The 16527-nt window shown below is 55.6% G+C and overlaps 1 protein-coding gene across 2 annotated transcripts; it reads left to right on the top strand.

Annotated features, from left to right (window-relative positions):
- Window positions 1-3725: 3725 nt before the first annotated feature.
- Window positions 3726-11414, top strand: PERM1 (PPARGC1 and ESRR induced regulator, muscle 1). 2 transcript variants are annotated; one of them, XM_068414521.1, is made up of 4 exons: window positions 3736-3859; window positions 4443-6452; window positions 8102-8218; window positions 9663-11414. In XM_068414521.1, exons 2-4 carry the CDS (start codon window positions 4445-4447, stop codon window positions 9740-9742), a joined length of 2205 nt encoding a protein of 734 aa, XP_068270622.1. In that variant the 5' UTR covers window positions 3736-3859; window positions 4443-4444; the 3' UTR covers window positions 9743-11414. The 2 variants fall into 2 exon arrangements, with proteins under 2 accessions (XP_068270621.1, XP_068270622.1); XM_068414520.1 differs by lacking the exon at window positions 8102-8218 and having other exon boundaries at window positions 3726-3859.
- The last annotated feature ends 5113 nt before the right edge of the window (window positions 11415-16527 follow it).

Below are 16527 nucleotides of genomic sequence, written 5' to 3'. Positions count from 1 at the left end.
TACAGAATCACAGACTCACAGCCTGGTTGGGGTTGGAAGACACCTCTGGAGATCATCCAGTCCAACCCCCTGCCCAAGCAGGGTCACCCAGAGCACGTTGCACAGGGTCGTGTCCAGGCGGGTTTGAATATCTCCAGAGAAGGAGACTCCCCACCCTCCCTGGGCAGCCTGTGCCAGGGCTCTGGCACCCTCAAAGTAAAGAAGTTTTTCATCATATTGAGATGGAACTGCCCGTGTTATGGATACTGGTCCCACCTGTGCCCTGGGACAGCTGGGTACCCTGCTTCCCCTGCCTCCTCTTCCCTGGCACTGGAGGTGGCTGCCCGCTGCCGCCCCTGCCCCGGCACGAAGGGTCCAGCCAGCACAGCAGATGTGGCCTGAGGTTATTCTCGTGTAGAGCAAAAGCCAAAGCTTGCACAGAAACCTGAAACCCAGCGAGACTTGGATTAGCAGCCCGAAACTCCGGCCAGGATACAAGCCTTTTGGAAGAGCTTGGCGGAGTTTCAGGCAAGCGCAGGCTGAGTTTCAAGGCAGCCAAGGCTGACCTTTGAGTGAGCTGCTCGGGAAGCATGGGCCTGAATTTTAAGAGAGCCTGGGGAGTGAGTTTCAGGCAAAAAAAACCCCAAAACACTTAAAGGGTTTAGGCAAAAACAATGCAGAGCTCTGATGGTTTGGGGGTGATGATCATTCCTAGCTGCTCACCTGCCCCCAAACCAGCAAAACCAGACCGGTGGTGACAGCTTCGTTGCACTCAGTTTCAATGCAGCCTTAACCCCTTCCTCAGCATGGAGTAACTGTTGCTTCCAGGCTTTCTCTGGGGTAGATCTAAATTCCCTGTTGGCTCCCTCCCTGTCACAAGGGAGGTCTCATGGCTGTCAGTGGTGCGAGGTGGAAGCTGTACCCGAGCAGCTCAGCATTCCCTGCTCGTGGAGACGAAGGGCTGAGCTAGCTACATGGCAGTTTGTACCTCGCAGGAATTGATGGAAGGGGAGAAATGAATCAGATCTGGGGGGAGATCACAAGAGGGAAAGGCTGGTGCTGTGAGAGCAGAAGACCAGAGGCCAGGGATCAGCCAGAGGATGATCAAAATGGCCACAACTAGAGCTGTGTGTCCCAGGCAGTGGGAGGCAGCAAGGGCCAATGCAGCCTTGCTCCTGAAGCTGTGGATATCTTTCTCTTCCCATTATGTTTTTTTTTTCCTGTTGCTTTTCCTGCAGCCTCATCACTCTCTTCCTCCCCTAACACACCGCATGCGATGGGTCTCGATCAGGGCAGGGAGGATGTGTTTGTAATCAGACCCACAGTTCTCTGCACTCTCTGCCTTGTCTCGGCAGTGAATTCAGCCAAAACCCCCATACCCGTGACGTTTTAGTGCTGATTTTAAAAGCTCTGTGAAGGTAGAATTTTCCCAAATGGAGTTTCCTGGATAGGAAGTTGCTTGTCTTAGAGTATTATTCTATATGGCTCTGATAGCTCCTTTCCCCCCTGCCAGTCTGTTGGGGGTCCTTTACACTGGGAGTAACGAATGTGGAGCCTGAAGCGGCAGAAGGGGTCTTTATGCCAAAGGATGTGCCCCCCCATGGCACTCCCAGTTTTCTTGCCTGACTCCCTCCTCCGTGCCCTTGATTCTGGGTCTTTCTCCCACGCTGTGTCCTATGTTGTCAGGCAGAGAGGGGCCTCATCTGCTGCTTTATTTCAGGCCCTTCTCTAATTACACGTTGACATTAGTTATTTATATAATGTCCTTAATACCAAAGCGTCAATACTGGAGGTGCTGGGAGGTGGTGGGGAGGCCCGTGCCCACCTGCCCCCCATCTTGGCAGGTGGCATCCACCGGTCCCGTTGGTGCAGAGGTGCTGGAGCAGCCCTGCAGCATCCCAACATCTGGCATCAGCTCTTCGGATGATGGCTGTGGAGAGCTGGAGCCGGGCATCCCAGAGAGGCACAGGGTCACGCACCACACGCCAGAAGGCAATCGGAGACCGTCTGTCCGGGCTGCAACTGCTGGATGTCCTCTGACGCTGCTGTGCCTCGGGGCAGCATGCCTTGCCCTTGAAGTCCACGCTGCGCTTTTATGGCCCCCCCCAGAGGAAGGCAGGGAAGTGCTAGCAGATGCGTAATTTCCCCAAGGACGGTGTGTGGGCTTTACCCTGGACAGCTAAATAAATACTGGGATGTCTCCTGCGCCGAGACTTGTTTGTGTCTCTGAGGCCGGGGTGGGAACGCGTGGTGGGGTGTGTGCAGTTCCTGTTGGGTTTGGTGTGTGGCTGCCCCAGCGCTGGTTTTAAATGTGACACTGATAACGCGGGCCGCCAGCCCGCTGCTGGCTTCCAGTTCCGTCTCGCTGCCTCTGGCTCTTTTATGTTCTCTGCTGCGGTTTGTGAGGCAGAGTTTAAAGGTTTCTCTGACTAACCCTGGCTGCTGGACTCAAAGGGAAGGAAGTCGACTGCAGCCAAGAAGAGGAAGCCAGTTGGTTTCCCTTCTGCGTCTGTGAGCGCGTGTGAGGGGGAGAGGGAGAAGGGTGTAGCCAGATCAGAAATGAGATAGGATGGGAAGACAGCAGACCTCTTTCCTTCCATATTTTCTCAGCTCAACAAGCTCCCTGCGTGCGTCAGCCTGGTGCAGGGAGAAAGGAAGCGTGTCCTGGTCAATATTTACCCGGCGGCGTGGGGCAGTGAGCTCCAGCTCCAGCTGCACGCTCCTGGCTCGCTCCCCGACAATGCAGTGCGTGAAGGCAGCCACGATGGGGAGCTTCCTTCCCGCAGGCTGGCCAGGGCTGGCAGGGAAGGGCAAGAGGTCTGGCTGCCCCCCAGCCTGTGGGGCAGGAGCTGGGTGCTCACCCCCGGCTCCCTGGAGCGTGCGGTGCGGCATGCGGCACCCCAGCCCCGCCAAGGAGCCCCGAGGTTGATGCTCCCGCAGCATCTACACAGCTTGGCCAGCTCCAGTTTGGGGTCTCCAGCAGCCTGGTGACCCAAGGGGTGGCCGGAGGCTTGGGGCAGTGCTGGCCGCCCTCGGAGGGCTCGGTCTCACGCTCACTGTGCTGCAGGCACCTACTTCAGGGCATCTATTTCTGGCCCCTGGGACAGGGGAGGGCATGCAGTGGGAGGCAGGCGCCGGGACTCGCAGGAGCTGAGGGCTATTTCTGGCTCTGGTTGCTGACCCACCAGGCCACCCTCAGCCAGTAGCTTCCCCGTCACTCCCTAATGCCAGGCTCACCCTGAGTCTCCGACCCGAAGCGGCGTGGGACGGCTGCCACGCACCACACCAGGTTTGTCACAAGACCATGATGCTGGCTGTGATCTTTTGATGTAGATCTTGCAGCAAGGTGGCAATAAGTGCCCCAGGAGTGCTATCAATAGGCAAAGGATGCCCCTGAGGCATGTTTTTATCACCCTAGAAATAGGTAACCTACAGACTGAGGCAAAGAGGTGGGTGAGTTGAAAAAAGAAGAGTCATTGCCACCCAGATGCCTTGTGCTAAAGGCTGTGAGCTCTGTGGCCTGGCCCCCTTCTCTGCTGGCCATCCCATGGAGCAACCCCAGGCAGAGGGCTGAAGCGAGCAGTGGGCATCAGGAGTGGTCCCAGCGACCCCGGAGGCTGTGGGACAGAAATGCACTGGCTGGCACCCTCGCATCTTCCCCACCAGCTTCTATATATGGGCCTGCCCTCTCTGAACCCGCCACACTGGGATCTCAAGTGACACACTGGGGAGGGAGGGTGGCTATTTTTAGGCTCTGAATGGGTCTGTGCTGGAGCCGAGCTCTCTGCCCCCGTCAAGGGTATAGCATCATGTTGTGCCGGGAGGATTTTCCTGCGTGGCTCTTTGAATGGCTCCATCACCGGCTTAGGTTGTGGTACAGGTAGGATGCAGCTTTGTGATCTCTCTGCTTCTTCTCCCACCGCTGGATCCCCCCTCCCAGTTTTGGGCTCTGTTGCATCTCCCTCCCCAGAGCCACCGGTATGAAGGGGCTGCCGTGGCTTGCTGAAATGTCCTTGTTCGGACTGTGCTTCATGCTGCCTTCATGCATGATGCCGCTTCAGCATAAATCCCTCACTTTTTGAAATGGGTTGTAGGCAAAAGGAGTAGGCAAGGGGTATGTGAGGTGCAATGGTGCTGTGGAGAGAATCCCAAACCCTCTGTGCTGCTGTGCTGGGCGAAGCAGAGGCAGATGGGACCTGAGGGGGGTAGTAGCAGTCTCTCTCCCTGGTCATGGTCCAGCACAGCGATCCCTGTCCTGCTGAGGCTGCCAGGACCTGCCCTTGCCTCCTGCTGATTTCATCCGGAGATGAGTGAGGAGGAGTGAATACGGGTGGCAGGGAAGCAAGGCAGGACCCTGGGGAGAAAGGGTTAGGGGCATACACCTCAGCTACGCCTGCTGATGCTGGAGCCCCCTCCTCACGCCCTCATCTCTCTGGCCCCCTCCCCTTGCTTTGCTGCTGCAGGCATGGATAACTTCGAGTACAGCATCCAGCTGAACGACAGGGACTGGGCTGAGTTCTTCTTGGCATCGGAGGAATGCAACCTAGCGCCGGCCGCCCTGGCCACGGCCGAGGAGCAGTGCCTCAGTGACATTGAACAAGGGGACGGCGTGCCGGGGAGGGACTGCCGCGCCAGCCCAGCGAGGGTGGGCAGCGGGCCAGGGCCTGGCACGGCGAGCTCTGCCCCACGTGGGGTGCCCGGAGACGCCCCCCTGCGCTGGCCTGCTGGCGGGCACCTTGCCCTGACGGAGCTTCTCTCGGGCAGCGAGGACGAAGCGGACCTGGGCTCTGTCGGCAGGTTTCTGTGCGGGAGCAACGAGCCCCGCTGCCCTTCGTCCGCTCCGATGCCCAGCGCTCAGGGGAGGCAGCCGTCCTGTCCCCCCGCAGCCGCCCTCGCTGGCACAGCTGAGAGCAGCCCGGGGCAGGACACAGCATGTGAAGCAGCAGCAGCAGCGAAAGGAGCAGGCAGCAGCAGCCAGGCCATGGAGCCCCCCGGCCACCCAGCTGGAGCCAGCAACCCTGAGCAGGGAGGGGACGCGGGAGGGCAGCAGCCCCGTGGCAGCCCGGCAGCGGCACAGCCGGGGTCTCTGGTGCAGGGCAACTCACCGGCACTGGCTGCCTCCCCAGAGGGTTCGGTGAGGATGAGTCCTAGCAGCGCTTCCCGCTCGGAGCCCAGGCTACGGGGACCCTCGCGTGACCACCCCCCGAGCCCAGCCCTGGAGCCTGCGCCCAGTGCGCCCGTCTGCCCGGCGCGGGAAGAGGCGAGCAGGGAGAGAGCAGGCGCCGAGCCCAGCTCCCCGGCTGGGTCCCCGGACGTCGTGAGGCCCAAGGTGCCAGGACAGCTGAGGAAGAGCCGCAAGCAACGTGGGGCCAGTGCCACCGAGGCAGCCCCGGGGGACAGGGAGCCTGCAGGGGCTGCGGCACAGGGGACGGTGGCACCTGTGAAGGCACCTTTAAGCTCGCCGCTGTCCTTGCGGAAGAGCAAAGGGAAGGAGAAGGCAGCCAAGGCAGCTCCTGTGAAGCTGGGGAGTGAGGAGGCAGGGGAGGGCAAACGGCTGGTGTCTGGCCCTGGCAAGGACGAGGGTGATCCAGCTGCGAGCCCTCCCCCAAAGCAGAAGGTGAAGGAGCCGGGGGCACAGCCCCCAGCGAAGGTGAAGGCCACCAAGCCTTCAAAGCCAGCGCAGGCTGGTGGCTTGGGCGTATGTGACAATGTGCCGGCGATCCCCGCCAGCGGAGCCGCAGCTCCTTTGGGAGAGGCGTGCCAGGAGGTGCCGGAGAAGCCTCTCCATCCCAGGAGCGTGGCAGCCCTTGGAGGGGACGCTGCTGTGGGAGCTCATGGGGAGCCTGCAGCCGAGAGCCCCGCGGAGCTGGGCCCCCCGTGCTTCACAGCTGGGGCCTCTGCGAGGGTGGACACCCTGGACGTGACTTGGCCCGAGATGTACGAGTATTTGTTCTGTGATTCCCAAGGGGAAGAAGAAGGAATGGTGAACTCAGTGGAGGGGGAGAAAACACCCTTGGAAAGGGAAATATCCTTGCCTGAACTGTATGAATATTTTTTCAATGAACCAGAAGGAACCAGGAAAAAAGTCAAGAGTAAAGACAGGAAGAGAAAGAAGTTCAGCAGCTTGGACCACACTCAGCTGCAAAACAAGGATCCTGACCCAGCTCCGGTCAAAGACTCCTTGGTTATCTCGGTCCCTGAGGTGTACGAACACTTCTTTCCGGATGGGCCTGCGAACAGGGTGGGCTGGAGAGGGATTTTCTCAATCGTTCCAGCCTCTGAGGTGAAGAAAGCTGTGGGGTCTTTGAAGTCCCTCCTGCAAAGGCCAATGCGTCTGGTGAGAGGCCAAGCCCCGGCCCCGCAGGCTCTTGTGCGGAGAGGATCTGGAGAGAAGCTGCCCCTCGTCCCGCTGGCTCCGCTGGGAAGAGGCCAGACGAGGCCGGAGGAGTTGGACATGGCCCTGGCGCTGACAGGTAACGCCCCGGTACCCCCTGCCCGACAGCTCACCTCTGCGCAGAGATGTGCCTCTGTGTGTGGCTAAAGCCACCGCCGTGACACGCTGTGTCGCGCCGTGGTGCCCACGCTGCCCCTACGCCCCGCAGGCTGGCTCGCAGTGCTGCAGGAGGCATGGACGGGGAACCTGGGTATATTCTGTGCGTAACTTGCTTTGCTCCCCGCAAACTCCAGCCCTGGGGCAGGGGCAGTCGTGGCAGCATGCATGCAATAGGCTGAAACTCAGTCTGGCCCAAAGTCCCTGTCCAAGCCGATTCAGTTGTCCCCATGATGGACATAACTCACTGTGGATCTGATCTACTCTTTTGCACTCTGGCCAAGAAAAAACTTACTGAAGCAGATAGCTGCATTAAATGTGGCTGGTGTGACTGTGAGGTCTGGGAGATATAGGAATCCCCCATCCCAGTGCCATCCAACTGCCTGCAGAAGCACCTACCTGTATTTCTGGTGAGGGAATGGGAGGCAAAGCAGCAAAATCCTTCTGTACCAGAGAACTCATGTCCCTGAGATAAGGCAATGGCTGCTGAGCTGCTGTCCTGTTAAGGCTGGGCTGCTAATTGATCTAATATTGGTGGGGGGAAAGGCGTGCAGAGAGTGGAACATGTCCAAGGCTTCCAGCTGAGAGAGGTGAGGGGGACTTTAAAACTTGAAAAATACTCTCCAGAGACCTCAGATGTTATCTGAACATTGGCTGTCACTGGGAAGAGAAACAGGAATAAAGGGAGCACACGTCTGACCCACTAGGACAGCCAGCGTATTTATCTTAAAGCTTATATGATGCTTACAGCCACGGTGCCTCACAGTTAATATTAAAACCAAACAATGAGTGAGTCACCCCAAAGAGTGCCTCAAAATAGAGCTCCCAGTCTGTTTGCACAGAGGAAAAACCCCTTTGCCCTGGTCGCAGATAACTAATAAGCCAGCTTTAATTAAAGGCTTGATCAAATAAAAATAGGAGCAAAAATAACCTACTCTTGCAACATGTCTTCAAGTCGTGCTAGGCTGGAATTCCAGCAGAGAAAGAAACGCAGAGCACTCAGGGCTGTCTCCCTCCCTGGGCCTAGCAGGCAGGAGCGAGGTGGGATCCATGGGTAGATGCTGAGAACTGGTCCTGTGTGTTGTCTCAGAGCTGCGTGCATCTCAGGGCATCGTCTTGCAGGAAGGGGACCCTGCCCAGAGAGACCTGCCCGCAGCCCAGGGGCATGGGCAGCCAGCCCAGGAACTGCTCCCTGCTTCCAGCCACCTCGCAGGGGTGCTCTGGGAAGATGTGCAGGGAGGTGGTGAGGCAGTCGAGGTCCTGGAGGCAGCATGTACACTCGCTGTGCCTCCCAGGCATGTGGGTAGCAGTAACAAATATTTGCCTCGGGCTCTTAACAAAGTGTGAAACTGAGAGGAGTGAAAAATGTGCCCCTCTCCTTAGGAAACATATCTGAGTCCTAAAGACGTGTTTGACTTGACCAGTGGTGAAAAAAGGTCTTCTGGGAGGGGAAAATGTGTGACAAAGACGTATTTCTCCGGGAGTGCAAGGGACCCACTGCCCAGAGGGACTGGAGCCTGCTGTGGCAGAGGAGGTGGTGTAAACCCCAACCCTGTGCTCTTCTCCTCCCAGGGCGGCCCCAGGCTCCGCTGGCGCTGACCCACAAGGACATGTGCCTCGTCTTCTGTGCCTTTGCGTCCTGGGCGGTGAAGACCTCCGACCTGCAGGCTCCAGATGCCTGGAAGACCAGTACGTACGGTGCCCAGCCTGGTGGGAGAGGGGTGGGAAGGACCTCATGGAAGACGTGGTGGGGAGAAAGGCAGGGATGCTAACACACCTACCAGTGCCTGTGGGAAATGCGGTTGTTTTCCTGCTTTTCCAAAGCATCCTGTTACTTTCTCATGCCTTCTCTCTCCTGTAGAAATGGCAGTCCTGATTCCTACTCACTTACGTTGTCCTTTCCCCACACAAAGTGACTGCTGACTTAAACTGAGCTGTAGGATGAGTCTGTATTCCCTGCTCCATCCAGCCTCTGACAGGGACCCACACCCGTAGCCTCTTAAAGAGGCTTCTTTAGGATCCATGCTGGCTAGAAGCTGAATCAGGACCTCGAGTGTGCAGGTTTATACTCCTCCCTCTCAGCTGGAACAAATGCATGTATTTTTCTAATGTGCTGTAAAGGTATAATCTTTTTTTCTAAATACAGCTTAGCTGCAGTATTATCCTGGTGCACCGAGTCCTGCGAATAAACGGAGCTCTGCCAGTTCCTCTCCTCTCCGACCACAGCATTTGAATAGCTGGTAGGGAGAGAGGAAGCTCGGGCAGCACAAACGAGCCGAGCTGTGGCCCAAGGGGTGCGGGTCGCTGGATGAGCAGGGTGTGGGACAGCGAGTGCAGCAGCCCTGTCCCAACTGCAGCAGCTGAGCACGGGGTCCAGCCCGTGGGCACCCGAGAGCCCCCGCTGCGGGGCGAGAAGCCGGGGCCAGGGCTTCCTGCTGCTTGTCCGGGGGAGGAATGTTCCCTGCTAAGGTCACACAGGAAGCTGACACCCCAGGCTGAGAATAGCTCATTAGCTAAAGTTGCTCAGCACAATCATCACAAGGAGCTTTTGGCCTGCTCCTCCTTGCCTTCTTAGTATTAGATGGTAGATGTGGCCTCAGAGAGGGTGTGAAAAGCAGGATACGGGCCTCGTGCCCTCGGGATTGCGTAACCGAGCGTGGAGGCGAGAGACACTTTGACATCCTGGACTAGCAATCCGCTTTTGGCATTTTAGGTTCTAACAAGTTGAATTTCCCTATGTCCCAGGCTCATCCAAGATTAGACCCATCCTACACGAACCTGTATGTCTAACCACTACCCATCTCTACCACACGCATGAAGTCTATGTTGTGTTTCTCTTAAAAACAGCCATTTCTTATGGAATGGTGGTGTGATCTGTGTGCCCAAACTGTAGGACTAGATGTGGTTGGCCAGGCTGTGGGGAGCTCAGGACTGAACACACTGGGAACACACAGTGTGGTGGGGATGAAGAGCAAAGGAAGGAGGGGACTGGGAAAGGGAGGGGACCAACCACTCTAGGTCCCATGGACCAGAGTGAGCCAAGTAGCTTGTGATCTTCAAGTCTGGAAAAAGATCTTCAGGTTTGGAAGAAGCACCCATACTCACTCTGGAAATGTGTTGGGCTCTTTTCCAGTGTTCCTGGCAAGTTTTGGCACGCTTTCTGCCATCCGCTACTTCAGAAGGCAGGTCAGAGAAGGACGCACCCAGACCTAGGCTCAGCGCACACCAGAGGTGCTTCCCGAGGACAGACGAGGATGGTGGAGGCAGAGGCCGGGGACTTTGTTCTTGGGCAGTGTGAGAAGCCTGGATCCCAGCACCAAGACTTCTCTGGACCCATCCCGAAATGGGACAGGATGTCACAGGAAGCAGGATCCTTCCGGTGACGGTCCTTTACGATACGGTAGGCACTTTGTACCTGTACTGGACAGAAGAGGAGCCTGGCATGGGCTGGCTCTGTTCGTTCTTTGCACACTTCTTGCGTACTTGTGCTGTCTCCTAGGAGTAGTCACAGTGTCTGTTCTAGGGCGCTGCTTGTCCGTCCTCCCTCCTGAAGTCATCTGGTGGCAAAGGAAGGTGCTGAGGCAGTGGAGGGAGGAGAGAGCAAAAGAAACCAGGAAAGTGCTTCGTTCCTATGAAAGGGTTGGGGTATCTGTGGAGGAAGAGAGGAGAGAGCTTTGGGGAAGAGCTGTCTCTGTCCAAACATGGTGCTTTGCTGAGCGTGTGCTGGCTGTGTGGGGCTAGCTGGGCAGCAGCTAAAGAGGGATGGAAGGGCCATGCACTTGGCAAGGCCCAGGTCTCCCATGACTGGTTTGGCTCACTGCAGGACTCACCCTCTTGGATTTCACTCCAAGAAGTCACGGCTCGGTCTAACAGTTCGGGAGGCTGGGATAGGGTTTCTGTTGCATTTGGCCGCCTCAGCCCAGCTGAGCCAGAGCTGCGGATGCGGTGTGTGTCCCTGCAGGTGAGCAGCACCCGCTGCAAGGACACATCTCGCTCCCGTAGGCAGAGGATGGGCAGGTGTCACACCAGAGCCAGGGGAAGCGGCAGCGGGGAAGGATGCTGCAGGAGGCTGCACGGGATGGAAAGGGGCTGCAGGGGCAGCAGGGAAAGGGGCCAAACTCACGGAAGCCTCAGGAAAGAGCCCTGAGAAGGACAGGAGCATTGGAGAAGTTGGAGAAGAAGAAAAGGCACATGTACATGTTTGGCTCTGACAATCACCAGAGGAAAGGTCTACATGTATCACTTGGTCCCTCCACTGCCTCCCATCCTAGAGACATAGGGCTGGCTGGGAGGAGATGTCCAGTGAGGAGGTGCCGTGGCTGAGTGTGTAACCTTGTGGGGCTGGAGAGGACCCAGAAGGGAAGGTGGGATGAAAAATTAAAAGGAAGTGGTTCAGGTTCTTCCCTGCCTCTAGTGCCTTCCTGATAACTCAAGGGCATTATTCATGAGGGTTTTTCTTCACTCCCAAGTCTGATAACAGCAGGAATGTGAGATTTGTTAAGCACTTAGGGACCAGATCCACAAAGGTACCGGGGGAAATCTGCCCAGAATACCTGTGCGGATCTGCCTATGAGCTTTATAGGAACAGTCTGTGGCAATGTTTTGTCTTACGAAATGAGAGAAGAGGTTTAGCTCTTTCCTTGTAACGCAGAGTGCCATGCAATTTTAATGTGTGTGGGGTTGTACTTAAGACCATGTATTATTGCTGATAAGAGAGCACACTGTGCAGTTGTACAGTGAGATACGTAGCAGTAAATAGCAAGAGAAAGAGATGTACAGGCTCTATATGGACTATAGTAGCTGTATGTCCAGTAAGAGGAGTTTTGTGAAGAAGAACAGATAAAATATGCTGGAAGCTTCTAATAAAGATCTATCATCTCATTTACTACTTTTGTGTACATTCCTGTGTCTACATTGTTTGTGTGTGAAACTGTTGAATGAGTGCTTAGTTTCAAAGAATGAGAAATCAATCCACTATGTGTCTGATGATACAAAAATGTAAGAGTTGATGTGCTGGTTGAGGACAGAGTATGCAGGGAGATGGGCTGCTTCTCCTCCTCCTTCCCCTCAGTCCCCATGCCTGCCTCTCTGAGACACACCTTGGCTGTCCCACGTCGCTAACAGCCTGCTCCAGAGAGCCCTGTCCTCTCTCCTGCCACAGAAGCACTCAGGACTCGAGCAGAGTCCTGCTCTCACCAGCCCTCCAGCCTCCCGGGACCCCCTGCACAGATCAGTGAGCACAAGTCAATGCACAGCAGCAGCTCCTGGGTTCGGTCCATCGATCCTCATCGCCTCTGTCCTCCCCAGTCCCCCTCGATGCAGCCAAGCTCTCCAGCCTGAGCGGCATCCAGGACTGCCTGGCACTGCAGCCTCAGACCCTGGATGATGTGCCCAGCCGCCCTTGCTCCCTCCGCTGAGCAGGAGCCCAGCAGGCACTTGTTCTGCTGACATCTTCACATATGCTCAGTTTTATTGTTTATCCAGCCATAATCCATTAAGCGCTCCCCGCGTTCTCAGTGGCAGGTGGAAATACAGCAGCCTTGGCATGGCGGGTGGGTAACGGGGGACCAGCTGGATCGCTATGCAGGGCTTTCCTGGGAGACAGGCACACAGAGCTGAGCAAAGCAGGAGAAGGGCAGAGGAGGGCAGCAGACAGGTTTGCTGAAAGGAAGGGGGTCTCTGGGACTGCCAGCTCCGGTCTCAGGGGGCTCTGGCTCTTCCTGCCTGTTGACTGAAGTCCCCAGGGTGAGGGACATGGTTAAACCCTGACAGGTCACTGCTGACTTCTTGCTTGGTTTGAATTTTCCAGATTTAGTGTTTTCTAGCCTTGTCACACAAATCTGGAGGAAATAATGTTTCCCCTTGACTTTGCAGGTGCAGGAACTGTTCATTTCTCTCCCAGCCATGTCCAGTGCTCCCAGGTGCAGTGCTGGCAGTTCATAAACGATTGTGCTAAAAGTCACTGAATTTAATCCTGGGCAAAATGGTTGGGAAAGTTGTTCTGGTTTGTCTCTGTGTCTCAGGGATTGCAAAGTTGGCCTGAAGATCTCACAGGAACTGGGAGGGTTTCTGGCCAGAAACCATAATGTTGAAGACACCTTTGATGACATTAGCCCCTCCAGGGAGGTTTGGATAGGGCAGGGCTGGAGAACTTCACAGTGAACATGTAGCTGCTAAATCGCTGCTGGGAAGAGACTTGTGCGTCCTCTTCTGCCACCATTGCTTGAAGGCTCTGTGCATGGGTTTTGCAGGAAGCTGACTTGTTCTGCTGCTTGGGGACAGTCAGGCTACGATCAGAGACTACCATCAGTTGTCCTAAACTGCACAGGGCAGATGTGGCACTGATCGGAGGCTGCATTGGGTACAAGTAGTAATATCAGATACGATCCAGAAAGGAATCAGACGTAGATGTTGCAAGAAGCAGGAATGGTAGGTAATGCTCCACACTCCCAGTGTCCCAGTCTGTTGGTGAGCCACGTGCAGCTAAAACACCACGCTCGGGGTGGGACAAGTGGCCTCCTGGCTGTCCCTGTCCCTGACCCGCTCAAGCTGGGGAAGGCACGGCAGCACTGAGCGCGTGTTTCCCCACTCCAAGGGACGCGGGGTGTATCTCACTCTCTCAATGCCTCTCTCCTAGTGTTCAAAACCTCATGCTGAGTTTCTTCCCAGGAGAGTTCAGTACTCATGTTATGCTGTAGGTAACACGAGGTGCCTGTCACCTCTACCAGCAAGTGCCCTTTGCCCATCAGTGACGATTGTCACCTGATCCTTTAGAGCTTGGGGAGATAAATGTGATTTATGCTAAAAGTTACTGAAGGTGCCAGATGATCCATCAGGTTACAGGTGCATTTCACACTCCTTTTGATCTCTCCTGGAAGATGTGGATGAGATAAATATTTCAGAAGATAGGCAGACATTTTCAGCCCCCTGCAAAAGCAAAAGGAAATATTGAAAGATCTTGTTGGTATCAGGAGATCAGCTCTGGGAGTGTCTTCTGTGCTCAGTCAAGCAGCAGTGTCTCTGGTGTCCTTCAAGGCAACCAGCCTGGACTTGCCTGCAATTTTAAAGCTTGGTTTATTCTCTGACCTTTTAAGCTCTCTCCTCTCCCTCCATGGCGAGGTCATCTTGCCTGTATCGCACCCTGGAGGGAGGAGCCAGGAGCTCACCATCTTTTGCAGTAGCAGCAGCCACCACAATAGAAACGACCTTTTCGGTGCATCCTTGCCGCCGTGACACTGTTTTCCCTTCACCAAAGAGAGCGCCAGCGCTGGAGCTCTGCCATCCCACCCCTCTTCCTTGCCTTGCACGTAGCTCCCACATCTGACACCCCGTCTTGCCAAGCAGATGAAAAAGTCAGGCAGGTGCACGCTCAAGAGCTGCCTCTGTGTTTCAGCTGGCCTCGACACGCAGTGTGCCACCGGCTGCCGCAGTCCCAGCCTGGAAGGGGACTCTTGGCTGTCTCTCCCCCACCTCTTCTGCAGCAATCAATCAGTTTTGCCACAGCAGCTCCTTCGCTCTTATTTTTGCTTCGTCTCTCTGTAACAAAACCAGAGCAAAACTCCCCGTGGACATTTCTGAGTCATGACTCTCTTTTCCCTGCAATTTAAAGAGATTTCTGAGGGCTCGTGGTGCTGTGTCAGAGCCAGGAGGCAGCGAGCAGAGCAGGGGGAGCGGTGACCTCTTATCTAGGACTAACACAAAGCCAGTCGCTTTGTGAGAGCGTGCTATATTCTGGTGGATTCCCCCACCCACAGGGCAGTGAGGGAGTTGCTCATCACAGACCAGAGCAGATCCTGCCTATCCCCAGCTCCTCCGGGCACTGAGGGCTCTGCCAAGGAGGCGGCTGGGTTTCCCGAGGAGGAGCAGGCTGCAGGCCTGCCCAGCAGATCCTTCCCTGACCTCAGCCGTCAGGAAGAGACACGTCCATACAAAGTGCTCCCCGAGGAATTCCCAAACCTCAAATGTCTTTGTAAATACAATAAAAAAGCAAGTCCACGCAGAGTGAAGGAGCAGGAGCTGCTCTGCTGCAGCTAGGCCCGGTGGGCTGCTCTGCTGCAGCTAGGCCGCGCCTTCAGTTACGGGGGCTTTTTCTCCTGAAGCCAAAGGAGCAGGTCACAGGCTCCACTTTCTTTTTTTTTTAAAAAAACACCTCTCTGCTGTTTTATTCTTTGAGCAAAAGTAGTTTGAAATTGTGGCTTGGAAATCAGAAAGCAGAGAGAAATACAGCAGCCTGTGGTGTTGCAAGAGCTGCTCTGGTTTTCCAGCTATGGTTTCAGAAGCGGGGGGGGGTGCCCAGTTCAGGACTCCCAGCACTCGGAGGGAGTGGGGAGGTTTAGAGATCATTTGTCAGAGAGTGAATTGTTGGCAGTGAGTATCACCTCATGCCTTTCATCTGCCTCTGTGAATCAGGACGCAGCTATCCTGTGACCAACATACAGGGATGTGTACAGGCTTGCTGGCAGCTCCGGCGCGCTGGTTCAGACCATATTTCAGCTGCAGCCGGGCTCTAAAGGATGAATACATTTTTTTCAGGAAACAAGAGTATTTTGTGTGTTTACAGGTACCACAGTTTCTATTTTAATGCAACCTGCACTGAGATGTCTAGTGCTACTTCAAGTAAACCCTCTATTTTTAAATCCTGAATCTGCTGAGAAACGTGGTGGAGGAAAAGCAAGAGCGTGGGGGTTTTCACAGTCACAAGGCAGGTGTCTGTGAACAGAGCTCACAAACACAGCCCTGTTCCCACCTGGATAGGAAACCATCAGGGGAAAACCGATGGCCAGCAAACCTGATAACTGACCAGGGAAACCAGGCCGGGCCGAGGAGCTTGGTGTAGGTCTTCACCAAGCTGATGCTTATGGGGGCTGGTTTGGAAACATTTTCGGGCTTGTACACACACATAAATTGCTCTGCACTAAATATACCAGCCTAGCAAAGCTGTACAACCTTCCAAGTCGGGAGAGCAGGAAGAAGTACTGCTTCTATGGGAGCTAAACCCAGCCGGGAAAGGGTATAAGTAAAACTACTTCAGCTGCTTCTATGGCAGGGGCTGTGGAACTGTTTCAGTGGCAGTTTGTTGTCACAGCCCTTAATTGCGACAAGGGAGCAGTAAATAAACAGCAGGGAGCAAGCCATAGAGGTCAACCAGACAGCAGCGTTCAGGGATGGGATACTCAGGTCCTGTGTACACCCACAGCCCCGCTCCATCTCGCCGCAGGCCCCTGACAGTGTCCGTTTGCTAAGGGCACGCTGGCATTTCATCCCAAAACGCTATGTACTGCGTTAGGCAGCGGCTGGGAGCAGCCAGGCTCTGCCCCAGAAGCACTGCAGGAACAAGGCAATAACTCAGGCGCAGACGCACGAAGATGGAGTTCAGGACCCGAAATAAGAGCCAAAGAGAGCCTGGCAGCTGCGCACAAAGGCGTGCTGGAAGCGTGAGAAATGAGCAGCCTGCGTGTTGAAAGGGCAGCATTTGAAAGAGTGACAAATTTAGCCCAGATGTAGCCAGGGAGGAAAGTTGCCACCCTGGGAGCAGGACTAAAATCACTTTAGAAGCTGTTTCGTGTCTCTGCAGCGTGTTGAAACCAGGCTCCGGCACCTTGCTGCTGGTGGCCCTCTGCACGCGCGTGTCACCGATCAATATGATCGCAGCTGGGGACAGATACACGGGGCTTCTGCAGCCAACACATCTACTCCTTGCCTGGTTATTCAGTTTCCTGAGCCCCTCTGGCTGCACCACAGACACCTCCCGTCTTTCCAAGCGTCAGCACCTTCCAGTAGCCGCTGCCGTGGATTGCTGTCTCGCACAGAGCAGTGTGCTCGGGAGGTCAAGCCCTCCGCCTGCCCTGCTGCTCCCAGCCCCAAGAGATTACTGAACATTAAACTGAGGGCCACATTCAGTTCCTTGCTGGTTAACTCTGCAGAGGCATCCAGGACACCTGGTTTTCTGCTCAGAGCAGATGCAGGGACAGAAGCGGCCTCCAGGCGTTCCCAGCTGC

This window comes from Nyctibius grandis, chromosome 17 (assembly GCF_013368605.1).
Source record: "Nyctibius grandis isolate bNycGra1 chromosome 17, bNycGra1.pri, whole genome shotgun sequence".
Classification (NCBI taxonomy): domain Eukaryota; kingdom Metazoa; phylum Chordata; class Aves; order Nyctibiiformes; family Nyctibiidae; genus Nyctibius; species Nyctibius grandis.
This window is presented reverse-complemented; position numbering and strand designations above follow the sequence as displayed.